We start from the raw sequence: 13882 nt of genomic DNA on the forward strand, positions 1-13882 counted from the left end.
TGATGGAAAATTAACACACCATAATAAACCAATACGCGGCCGATATAAATTTTTTTAAATTTGTAAGAATATATGAGGATAACAACAAATATATGACAACAAATAGAATAAATAAAGGCACTATAGAACACCGATATTTTAACGTGGAAAACTCTTAAAGTGAGAGTAAAAAACCATGGGTCGTCCAGATTAAATTTAGGGCTACAACTCTCATGAAGACACCAAAGACTAATTCGGCGTTTTCTGCCAATACGTGTATTGCAGCCCCATACGCGTATGACAGCCCCATATGCTGCCCCATACGCGTATGGACGTCCAAAATCACCCCAAAAAAAAAGCCCAAAATACGTGTTTAAATGGAAGAAATCTAATTTTCTTAATCTGTCTGGCATTGAGAAGGAAAAATATCATCTTGGAGCAAGACAAACATGCTAAGACCAACGAGAAGCACCAAATTCAACGGATTCCTCAATATAAGTTTCCTTCTTTGTGATAATTTTGTAATGTTTATCACTTTTATTATGTATTTTATTCTTATTACTATGAGTAGATAAACCCCCCAATGTTAGGGGGTGTCCCTGTTATTGAATTGGTTGGTTTTCTCTTAATTGAATCTTGTAATGACTTATATTTTATCATGTAATGATTTCATCTCATCATGCATTTTATCCAATCACTTTTGATTTTTATTACTTTACATGGCCTCTTGAAAATACTCTAGTTCACCCTCATCATTCAAGGTCACATACTGCTCAGAATTATACCTTGTAGAAGGTTGTGTCTACCTGTTAGACCTCGTAAGTTGAATTTGAGATCATTTCGGAGCTTCACCAATGATAGAGGATCGAATATTAGTCGTGTATTCTCATTGATATGGACCAAATTGAATGTATCCATAATAATCCTCAACAATTGTTTCCCTAATAATCATGTCAAAATTGAGTAATTATTTACAATAAACTATAATAATATCCTTTATGTACTTACATAAACTAATACATCTGCATATTGGAAATAGGAGGTGAACAAATGTTAAGACTATACCTAAAGTCGTCAAAAAGTTGTAGCGGAAGATTTTTCGAGAAGCTACACTACTACAAAAAAACACATAACACCTCGGACGCGAAATGCATTTAACCTCGGCTAAAGAAGCAAAGCAACGAAGAGTGTCATGAAAAGTTGCCACTTAACACCTCAGTGATTTAAAAACCGAGGGGTAAAGTTATAGGCACATGGGTTCGAACCCCAGCATCAATACTTTTATTATTTTCAAAACTAGCGTATCTTATCTCTCGGTTTATCTAGAAAACCAAGGGGTAAGATAATTGTTTTAAAAAACGAAAAATTGTTACATTGTTTATCTAGAATACTACATTGTTTACACAGAATATTAAAATTAAAATTAAATTCCCTAGAGATCTAGATAAAAATCAAATTTCATGAAGATCTATATTTTAGATATTCGAATTATTGAATCTTGAGGAAGATCAAATGTTGGGTTCAAGATTATTCCTTACGGATCTTGCATGCATTTGTTTCTGATGAAAAAAAAGTATGGTTAAATATGTTGTTGGTCCCTATAAATATCTCAACTGTGACTTTTTTAGTCCCTATAAAAAAATATTTACTTTTAGTTCCTATAAAATTACTTTTGCATCCAGTTTTAGTTCTTCTACAGGGACTAAAACTGCGTGCAAAAGTAATTTTATAGGGATTAAAAGTCATTGTGGATAATTTTATAGGGACTGAAAATATATTTAACCCAAAAAAATAAGATAATTAAAATTAATATTCAAATATATGATTTTTAGCTTAAATAAATATTTAAGAAAATAAATCTTGAACCTAGATAATCTGCTGCTCTTGCAATTCATTATAGAGAACTTTTCCAAGCGTCTTTAGGTTTCAAGCGTTTCATGTTTCATTTAGGTTAGAAATGTTAATATTCAACATGCTTTTATAATGGATGTCTCTTAGGTTTTACGCGAATAATTAATGATACAGTCTTGAGCATTGATAATCATTAAATGGACGATAAATATTTGATTAAGGCCGCTGAAAATCTTCAAAAAAAAAAAGCTTAACATATCCCTCGGTTCAAATCAAAAATCTGGGTGAATAAGCTTTTTTTTGTATTACACTGTTTACACCGAATATTAAAATACATTGTTTACAACAAATCTTCGGTGATATCCAAATTTTGTTGCATACCCTTTGTTCCCAAAAAAAAATCCATAACTTTCCAACTTCTGATAAGTTATTTGTTCCCACTATGAGAACTTTTATTTTATGCACTTGCAATCCATTCTAGAGACCTGTTTTCCAAGTTCTTGAGTGTTTCTAAATCAACCAATTTCATAGCAAATCCACCCAAAAAGATTTTTTAGTAGCAACACATGAAATGGACGGTGGTAAATATTTTCTCTCTTTGGGTCGGCTACATATAAGTTAGTATTATGGTAAAATCAGTTTATCGAGAGTTTTTATAGTAAAATCTAAATATTATACCCCTCAATTTTATAAGAAAACCGAGGTAAATTATCTTCTTATTTTAACTAGGGTTAAATATACAAAACCCCCTGTAATGTTAACGAGTTTTGATTTTATCTCTTGTAAAAGACTTTTTTAATCCCCCACTAACTTATCTAGATTCCCTTACTAAACCCCCCAAATGCCACTTGTTCATTCAGACTCACCATTTTTTTAATTTTTATGTCTACGTGGAATATAAGGGAATAACACATGTCATTTTGTTTGATTTATTTAATGTACCTTGTTCATTCAAATTAATTCATTTTATCTACCCCTTGTAAACATTAGGGTTACTTTTCACAATACCAACACTAATTGCGAAGGACAAGAAACTTGCGACGGAGGAGCAACGCAACTCAGGTAATCTCTGCTCAAGGAACGACGGGGGTTACATCATTTGTGGTGAAAGAAAACGAGTCCGGCGACATTGAAACATAGCATGTCTGAGGTAAGTCATCTATAACCTTCCTCTTCTTCGTCCTCCTTGGTTTATCTTTTTAGGTTTTTTATCTAAAATTTTATACACAAGAAATGCAACACTTTAACATTACTTTTTACCATAGGGTGGATTTATAAGGTTAAACCAAAATGAGATGATTTATAGAGGGGGAGTTGATTCGACTGTGTCTGAGTTACACATCGAGAACTAGACATTGGAGAGTGTTGATAAGTTAGTGAATAGGCAGGGGTATAAGAAAGGGAGTTGTAGGTTATGGACAGAGGTTTTAGAAATTGATGAGGGTTTTATTCAGATAAGAAAAGATGATGATGCGTACGATTTAGCATCATATTTTTGTGCAACGAGTACTAACTGCAAAGAAGAAGAAACTTGCGACGGAGGAATAACATAACATAGGAAACGAGCTCGACGACATTGAAACATAGGATGTTTGAGGTAAGTCATCTATAACTTTCCTCTTCTTCGTCATCCTTGGTTTTTATTTTTAGGTTTTTTTATCTAAAACTTTATACACAGGAAATGCAACACTATAACGTTACTTTTTACCATGGGGTGGATTTATAAGGTTAAACCAAAATGAGATAATTTATAGAGGGGAAGTTGATTCGACTATGTCTAGGTTACACATTGAGAACTGGATAATGGAGAGTGTTGATAAGTTAGTGAATAGGTGGGGTATAAGAAAGAGAGTTATAGGTTATGGACAGAAGTTTTGGAAATTGATGGAGCTTTTATTCAGATAAGAAAAGATGATGATGCATACGATTTAGCATCATATTTTTGTGCAACAAGTATTCATGGAGATATCTTTGTGGAACATGATGTTGAAAACATGGAACTTGGAGTAAGGGAACATAATGACTGATATGGAAGACTTAGCAGATGAGGTGGTTGAAAGTTTAGATGATAGTGAAGATGACAGAGTACTACTCTTTTAGATGGATTTGAGAGAATTGATGTAACATTTCCAATAAGGGAAGAAGGGGTAATTGTTGGACTTTTGGGTGGGCCTAATAAGAAATGTGATAAAGATGCTTATTATAGTGATGAATTGGACTCTACAGATCTAGATGATTCTTGTAATGAGAAATGGCTTAAATTTAATTCTCTTGTTGACTTTAGGGAGGCAATACATGAGTGGTCAGTTCTAAATGGAAGGGAAATTACATTTGTGAAAAATGAAAATTATAGGGTAAGGGTAGAGTGCAAGGCTAAATGTGGGTTTTTAGTGTTATGTTCTAAAGTGGACCACAGGCAAACTTTTTCTATAAAAACACTAGTAGATACCCACACTTGTGCAAGGGTTTTAACAAAAGATCTGCAAACTCAAAATGGATGGCTAAATCTGTGGTCAAGAGAATGCAAACATGTGAAACCGTTAGAATTAGGGATATTATGTAAGACATTATTGTTCTGTAGGTATTATTGTTGCAAGAGCATGGAAGACTAAATTTATAACAAAGAAGATAGTTGAAGGTGATGCTGATAAGCAGTATGCTGCTATATGGAGGTATGCAGCTGAGGATCTTTTTTAGATATTTGGGAGTTTTTAATTTTGAAAGTCTATTTTAAAACTAAAATATATTTGACTAAAATATAGTTAAATTAGTTTTGTGTTTAATTTTAAAACAATTTCTTACTATCTTTTTTTATAAAAAAATGTTTACATGTTTTAATTTTAACACAAAAATATCATTACAAAACTACTCATATTATTATCAGTTAGATAGATAAATAAATATTTTTGTTGGTAATAAAAGTGAAAATATTACACAAACAAAAAATTAAGTTATTAATATTTTTAAAATATATATATCCCATAAAAATTAATTGTTTAAAAAAATATAATTATATTAGGGGTCATTTAAGTTATTTTATTGTAAAAAGTTGATCCCTTAAATTTTTTTTTTTAACAATTTGATCATTTAAGGTAATAAATGTGTGCAAAGTTACCATTTTCTTACCTTTTTTTTTTCATTCTTTGATTAAACCAATCATCTAAAATACATAAAGTTGCAATAAAATACATATATTAACATTCAAATACATAAAGTAGCATTAAAAAAAATATAAAAGACAGATCCTAATTTAACACAAAAAAAAACTTAAAGGACCAAGTTATAAAAAAAAAACTTAAAATGACCAATTTATTACAATATAAAATAACTTAAAGAATCCCTAAAGTATTTATGCCTAAAATAAATAAATGATAAATATCTTATACTACAAATTCATAAATTAACGTAATGTGCCTGAACTTAAAATTTCTGACTCCGTCCTGACCTTGCTGCCATCACATGTACCAAGTTAGTTGGTATCTTCTTCCTCATTCAGGCTCTATAAATTCATAACACATACTTATAACTTAACTGATCATGTTCATTATCCTACACACAAAAGAAACCATTATAGGGACCAAAAAAGTCCAAACATCTTATTTTGCAACCCTTAACCGAGGCCAATGGGATCTAAGATGAAGAAGCACCTCTATGTGTGTGCAATGCCACTAATGAAGCATAGTCACCACCCTTATGTAGCAATGTTTCATGTTTTCCTTTCTCTGCTATCACACCATTCTTAACTACTGCTATTAAATCTGCACCCTTAATCGTCGATAACCTGTGAGCAACTATTATTGTCGTTCGCTCCACCATAACGCGGTCAAGTGCATCTTGAACCACCTTCTCAGACTCAGCATCAAGTGCACTTGTTGCTTCATCTAGTAATAGTATTTTTGGATTCTTCACTATAGCTCTCGCAATTGCCACACGCTGCTTCTGTCCCCCAGATAACTGAACTCCTCTCTCTCCTACTATCGTGTCGTAACCCTGCATGCATTATATGTTTTTAGTTACTATGTACTAGATTCCATACTCATGTGATCATTGATACATTGTGTATAATTTAAATATATGAATACAAGAAATACTAAAGCGTTGTACCTTCTGCAAACTACTAATGAAGTTGTGAGCATTTGCCGATTCTGCTGCAGCTATGATCTCTGCCTCGGATGCATCTCCGCCTTTTCCATATGCAATATTGGCTCTGATAGTGTCATTAAACAAAACAGGCTCTTGGCTTACTAGTCCCATTTGTTGTCTTAGCCATTTCACTTGCAGATTTTGGATTTCTTTTCCATCAAGTGTAATGTGACCTGAATCTGGATCATAAAATCTTTGTATCAATGAGATCACGGTTGATTTTCCACTTCCACTTTCTCCAACCAGCGCAACTGTCTGTTTTTTGTATCAATAAGATCATTCTATTAGTTGTTATTTCTATTATGAAAAACAATTTAGAGTAGTTTACTTGATAAGACGCGAAACTAGATACTACCTTGCCGCTATGAATGTTCAAGCAAAGATCTGTGAATATTTGAATATCGGGTCTAGTAGGATACTTGAAACTGACATGCTTAAACTCAATTTCTCCTTTGACTTCTTCCAATGTGATTCCTGATTCATCACTTGGATCTATGAGTGATTTCCTATCAAGAATAGCAAATATGGAAGCAGCTGCACTTTTGGCCTTAGTTGAATCAGGTACCAACGACCCAGATTGAGAAAGTCCAATAGCTGCCATGCTTAAAGCAAAAAAGACCTGCAAATCATGAAGCATGAAATAACTCAATGCTAGAAAAATTAATTCTAATAATGCCAATTTAGGAGAGTAACTTACGCGAAAAACATCTGAGAATGAAGATTTTCCATCCTCAACGAGACGCGCTCCAGCATAAAAACTGCATGCATATACTGCATACAACACCAAGAATGATACTCCGAAACCAAATCCGCTTACTATCCCTCGCCTTATGCCCGTCTTAATTGGTCCCTCACATTTTTGCTTATATAATTCCATCACCTTCTCTTCAGAACAGAAAGATGCAACTGTTCTTATGCTTCCTACTGCATCATTAGCCACTTGACTCGCTTCCTCGTACAATTTCTGTTCGTTGAAAACAATATCAGTATTCACAATTTAACAACATAAAGCTAAGTCAAAAATATTTCAAGAGATCATGCTTGTATTATAACAAACCTTCGCATCTGTGCTGAACCCTTTCAAGAACTTCACTTGCAAAAATCCATTTAGTCCTAGGAGAGGCACCAAAGCAAGGATTATAAGAGCAAGCTGCCAGCTAGCTACAAAAGCAATTACCAAGCCGGCAATAGCTGTAGCAATATTTTCAACCAGTAAACCAAGTGCATCGCCAACCAAAGCTCGAATCGAAGCTGCATCAGTAGAAAGCCTTGCTCCAATTGCTCCACTTGAATGCTCGGCTTTATCAAACCAACTTACTTCCATGTGAACTACCTTCTCAAAACACATTTTCCTGAGCCTTTTGATCAACTTACCTCCAGCAATGCCAAAAAAGTAGAATCGACATGGAAAAATGAATAACGACGCAACACCGAGCCCAACAAATATTAATGCCCAAACTTTTGAATCGTGACGAAGTTCGTCATGTGGCTCGTAGAAAATACTTATCATTTTGGAAAGTAAGAGGCCGAAAGTCGGTAATATTGCACCATGCAGAATTGCAGCTATAGTCCCCATAAGTAAGACAGGAATCTCGGGTTTGTTTAAATAGGCCAGGCGATAAAGTGGCACTTCCGGTGGTGAAGAAATCGTTGAAAGAGGAGCCTGAGGTCCACCTTCGGCAGTTTCTGGAAAGCCAACTATTGCGGTGGGCACACCAAATGACGCTGAGAATGAGTGACGACCGCTGTTACCATCTCCAGATGACAGTTGGCTTATAGATCTTGACAATAAAGATCTTTGACTCGGTCGTCTTTCAGATAGCACTATACTGTTTGACTTGCTTGTGTCATTTTCAACATTCTGTTCTGACCCTTTCATTTCTTGCAGCCTAATGAGCTGGCTATAGGCTCCATCAGGAACCCTTGTGAGCTGAGCATGTGAACCTGATCAATTGAAAAATAGAAAAATGCAGTAAGGTATATTTAGATTTATATATTACACCATAAAATGTATTCATATATGTATACCTCTTTCAATTATTTTTCCTTGATGAATAACAGCAATGGTATCAGCATTCTTTATGGTACTTAAGCGGTGAGCTACAATAACAGTTGTTCGGTTCACCATTATTCTGTCCAACGCCTCTTGTACAATTCTCTCAGATTCGGCATCAAGGGCACTTGTAGCTTCATCAAGAAGTAAGATTCTTGGATCTTTCAAAATTGCTCTCGCAATTGCAACTCTTTGCTTTTGACCACCCGAGAGCTGAGTTCCATGTTCACCAACCATTGTGTCTAGTCCCTAAGATCATTATCCATAGCCAAACTCAATGATTAAATAAAAAATAACGCGCACAATATGAAGGAGCAGAATATTTCAAACTGTCAAACAGAATTTACTATGCAGTTTCTACATTTAAATAAAGATTTGAGAATTCAGTTCACCTGAGGAAGTTTATCTATAAATTTGGCAGCATTAGCAAGTTCTGCGGCAGCTCTGATTTCTTCATCGGTGGCGCCATCCTTTCCATAGGCAATATTCTCTTTAATGCTACAAGTAAAGAGAACCGGTTCCTGGCTGACTAGGCCTATTTTCTGTCTGATCCATTTTAGTTGAAATTCTTTAAGGTTGATACCATCAATGAGAACTTCGCCAGCCTGTGGATCATAAAATCTCTCAACCAAACTGACAACTGTGGATTTTCCACTTCCACTTTGCCCTACCAAAGCTACAGTAGTCCCACTTGGTATTGTAAGAGAAAATCCATCGAATATCAGTTCATCCGGTCTTGTAGGATAACTAAAGCAAACCTCCCTAAGCTCAATGTCTCCCCGAATGTCATCAAGCTTTCTCCCGGTTGTGTCGTAAGCATCAATTTCCGGCTTCCTTTTAATCGTCTCAAACATCTTAAATGCTGCAGCTTGTCCTGAAGCAAATGCACTCAAGCTTGGTGATGCCTGCCCCAGAGACCTGGAATATATACTCCCTCAGTAACAAAATATAAACAAAAAATTTAAGCTGGAGTGAAGAAAAGGAACACAAAACTTACAGGGATCCGGTCAATACAGCAAAAATTACAGTCACAACCTCCCCTCCTGTATAACCTTTCTCTATTACCATTTTCCCTCCAAACCATACTGCCAAACCATAGCTGGCAATAAAAACAAAGTAGAGTGAACCAAATCCCAAACCAGAAGCTAGTGCCTCTTTTACTACACTTGTGTAAGCATCAAGTAAAGACTGATCATATTTAGCTATGGCTTGTTTCTCTCCGGTGAAAGACGCAACCTAAAATGGAAAAATGGAAGTCATTTACATAAGCTGAAATAAACAAAAATATAATAACTAAAGGTAAAGGAGTTGTTTCAAAAAGTCTGCATACAGTTCGAATAGAACCTATTGTCTGCTCTACTACAGTTGCTGCTTTGGAATAAGCTTCTTGTCCAGTTGATGATGCTTTCGCAATAACCATGCTCATCATAGCACCAGACAAAACAAGAAGTGGAATACAAGACATCATCACAAGAGTCAAAAGCCACCCCTTGATGAATGCTATCACAAAACCTCCAAAGAATGTAGCCATCAGCTGTAGAAACTGTCCCACCTGAAATCAAAAGGGGGAACAAAATGATGATGACGACGATGATGATTTATGACTTTTATATGGTGGTTGATTAGTACCTTCTCCCCCATGGCATCTTGAATTAGAACAGTATCACCCGACATTCTTCCGACAACCTCTCCAGTATTAGTTTCCTTATCAAAGAAACTCACATCTTGTCTCAAAATAGTTTGGAGGTATAAGCCTCTGATTCTTGCCGCCTGTCTCTCACCAGTGATCATCCAGCAAGTCAATTCTGAGATACATATCAAAAAGTGTTTTTTTTTTTTTGTCATAATGATCCAAACTAATTATAATAGATTCTAAGAACTGATGCATAAACTAACATACTTACGCAAAAAAGACGCAACGAACGTCCCCACGCCTAAGTATACGAATTTCAAGGACACCTGAGTACAGTTGTTTTCATAAGCTCTCTCAAACATGCTCGTGTTAGAAGGGATTATTACTAGTAAGGAGGGATGGTGATTGTTACCTTGGAAACTTGATCAACAACTTCTTTAGTGCTTGAAGATCCTCCAAATGCATTGATCATATTTCCAAATATCAATGTCATTAAAGGCATAGAGATTCCATTCCCAATAGCACCAACAGTCCCAACAAACATCAACAAATGATCCAAAGAATCAGCAAATGAGAAAAGCTTGTACAATGGAACTGTATTAGTGGTTTCATCTTTAGCTTTTCTCTTCTCTGAATCTTGCTTGCTTCCAGATTCCACTACTTGCTGATTACTTGCAACATCTGCATCCATTTCCTTGGAACTAAAAGGTGAAGATAGAAAAGTAGCCGTAGCAAGAATGAATGAATGAATGAATGAAGAAACAAAAACAATTGCTAGTTGAAAAATGGTTGTGAGTGGAGCATGTATTGTTGTTAGGATCTTATATAGTAGAGAATTTGGAAACTGCATATGAAATTTTCTTGAAGCTCAAGTTGAATTGTATTCTAGTCATAATAACTATTTGTTTACTTTTAGTTGTTTGGTCCAAATTACTTAGTTATGTTGTGTTTGAAATTATGATTATTTTTTTTAATAGGCTTGAAATTATGATTATTAAATTAATTTAATAAATAAAGCTATCCACTTCATTGAATTTTAACCTTTTTTCACTTATATTATTATTAGTCATAGATCAGTGTGGCATTCTAGAAACAAGGCCAGATTCGAGAATATTTTCATTCACTGGAAAAATTGCATTTCTTTAGTCTCTGCTAGAGCTAAAATGGTTGGAAACATGACTACAAAAAAGGCAAACAATGACATTAGTAGCTTTTCCTTGCTGAAGAAGTTTGACATCAATCTGCATCCATAAGAATGTTATTGAGGTTTTATGGAGTCCTCCCATAGGTGATTGGATCAAGTGTAATATCGATGGGGTGGCTGCCGGGTCTCCCATGCTCACGGCAAGTGGTGGTATTTTTCGCGACTCCCATGCTAACCATATTCTTAGTTTCAATGTGTTCAATGGTGATGGTTCCCCTGTGATGGCAGAATTCTTAGCTGCCATAATTGCCATTGAGAAATCTATCCAAATGAAGTGGTCTAAGCTTTGGTTGGAGACGGATTGTGTTCTCCTTGTCAAGGCTTTTCTAATTCTAACCTTGCCGTGGAAGATAAACGTGTAGGGCTTTTTCTTTGTCCATTGATTTTAGAATCACGCACCTTTTCCGTGAAGCCAATTTTTGTGCGGATCAATTAGCTAATATCGGCTTAAAGAGCAAAAGTTCTTCCTGGTTTAATTTTGATCACAATGACATTAATTTGGATTACTTATTAGACAAGGCGGGTACCCCTAAAATTAGGGTTGTTTCGTAAGAGGTTTTGGTTTGGTCCCCTCTTGTGTATCTTGTAATCCTTTTCTTTTTTGTTTATTTATATATTCTCCTTTTGGATTAAAAAAGTGTGGCATTCTAGATAAATTCTTATATTTTATTATAAAAAAATGTACTATTCATTTTAATTTAAAATATAATAATATCTATCTAAAATTTAAGAGAAATGTGCGTGATTTAGTAGATGAAAGCTTGGTTCCTATAACAATGTGCTCCTCTCAAACACGTTAGAGAGAATTTGATATATGGCTTGACTTACACTATTATTTTTAATTCTTACTCTTTTTCTTCTTTTTTATAAATATTAAATTGGATTATTGATAATTCCTTTAAAATAAGTATTAAAAATTAGAGCAAGTATATTCCACTTTCTATTTGCCTAATTGACTTAAATTGTGTAGCAAATTAAAAATTTATTAATTTTGATATATTTTAGCTTATACTTTGTTATTTTTAATTAAATTATATTGATTAAATAAAAAAATACTGATAGCACTTATTACATATCCACTAGATATATCTCTTGATGTCCAATTTTATAAGAACTAGAAAATGCTAACATAAGTTAATAAATTATTTATAAATGTGCATTTAATTTTTTGAAATTTTAATTATGACTTTATTATATTTAAATTTTTTAATTATAGTGTCTTTAACATATACTCTTAAAGCACATGTTAGTATGATCCTAAAATATTTTATTTAAAATAAAAATTATGAATTAAAATTAATTTAAACTTAATATAAATTAAAATTAAAAATAAAAATAATTATATAATCAACAATTTAAATTCAAAATAATCAATTATTAATAAAAAATAAATTAAAAAATATATATTTCAAATGAAAAATATTTAGAATATCCAAAAAAACAATTAAAATAAAAAAATAAAATAGAAAAAATTTTAAAAATAATATTTAAATATTAAGGTTGGAAGTTAGATTTTTAATTTGGAAAAACAATTACCTAAAATTACAAAAAATCTGAAACATGCACAATGAATATACTATGAACCTGAATAAAAAAATTGTATATATTACTAATAAATTAATGAAATTTTTTGTAAATTATCTATGTTCCTATATAAGATTTTTTTAATAAAAAAAAAATCTTTTTTTTAAGACCATTTTCAAGAGTTTATGAAAGCTGAAAAGTGGAGTGAATTGGTTACTTAGCAGTCACGTTGAAAAATAGGGATGGCCACCGAATACGAATATTACTATAGAGTAGATTATTCTTAATTGATTTGAAATCAATGAAGTAGAATCTAATGATAGATTGGTCCATTACATTTTGATTTTCATCTCTCATCTTTTTACCTATGTGATCAACTAATTTCCCGGAAACATCATATCCAGATTCATACATGCATCATACACAGTATTCTCAACCACCGACACATCACTTTTGACTTCTCAAACGACTTTCCTAACGCATTTCAAATTTATAGATAAAAAACAAAATAGATATTTCTTTTGCTTGGTTTGAAGAAAATTGGCAGAGAGAGATAAAAACGATTCAGACCCACAAGTTTTCTATTTCTCTTCTATCATGCGAAGAATGAAAGGAAAACTGTTTGGGAATGGTTATTTAATTTACTAGCGCATCTTCTAGAAAGTTTGATACTACTTTTAAAATTTAAAGATGTATCTCCAAACACATCTCAATCACATATGTCTCTGAATTAGACTTTAAGCCTATGTAAAAAAAATAACGAAAATGTATTTTCTTGTATATTGTGCAAATGCATTTGTTATTTAATCAAGAAGTATGTCAGACTCTTCTCCTTCCTCATTTAAAAAACAAACACTATATTGAAACCTCTTAAATTTCTCCAACTCTCTCAACTCACATAATTTCAAATCATTCAACCAACTTCAAAGCTTCTTCTATCAACATCAAGTCGATCAAAGAGCTCACTCAACACCGAACTAAACTCACAATTTTGTAAGTTTTTTATTTTTCTAAATTTTTTTATTTTCTATATACATTTGTAGAAATTGAACACTAAGTTATTTAATAGGTAGTTTATACATGTTATTTAATGAGAAACTTCTTTGATAGGTAATTTTAATTGTAATTTGGTTCCTAAGGAAACAGATGTTGGACACAATATTGTGACAACTGGTCCAACGTGATAAACCAGTATGACAATAATGAATAAAGTCTTAGCTTATACAAGATGATGAAGCGGAAAGGAAATAAAGAGGACGCATGAGATTGGTAACTCAGTTCGGCTCAAACAACACCTACGTTTGGAGGGCACTCTACTCAAGAAAGGAAATCCACTATTTCGAATTAGTACACTTAGTCTTCTATGAACAACAACCCCATGTTGCTCAATGCCTCTTTCTAGTCCTAGTGACTATCTATTTATGACTCCTTATAGAACTATTTCACTCCCAATAGCCAGAAGGACAAATAGACTTAATCGGAATTCTCCCAATTC

General features: G+C 33.3%; 1 protein-coding gene across 1 annotated transcript; it reads right to left on the minus strand.

Annotated features, from left to right (window-relative positions):
- Positions 1 to 5026: 5026 nt before the first annotated feature.
- On the minus strand, positions 5027 to 10545 carry LOC131630343 (ABC transporter B family member 11-like). Its single transcript, XM_058901134.1, has 12 exons — positions 10072 to 10545; positions 9931 to 9985; positions 9656 to 9831; positions 9357 to 9578; positions 9024 to 9262; positions 8419 to 8944; positions 8002 to 8275; positions 7031 to 7917; positions 6671 to 6937; positions 6329 to 6592; positions 5935 to 6228; positions 5027 to 5820 (listed from the first exon to the last, which is right to left on the minus strand). The coding sequence occupies exons 1-12, from the start codon at positions 10507 to 10509 to the stop codon at positions 5461 to 5463; spliced, it is 4002 nt and encodes a 1333-aa protein (XP_058757117.1). The 5' UTR covers positions 10510 to 10545; the 3' UTR covers positions 5027 to 5460.
- Between the last annotated feature and the right edge of the window lie 3337 nt (positions 10546 to 13882).

Source organism: Vicia villosa, linkage group LG1 (genome assembly GCF_029867415.1).
Source record: "Vicia villosa cultivar HV-30 ecotype Madison, WI linkage group LG1, Vvil1.0, whole genome shotgun sequence".
Taxonomy (NCBI): Eukaryota; Viridiplantae; Streptophyta; class Magnoliopsida; order Fabales; family Fabaceae; genus Vicia; species Vicia villosa.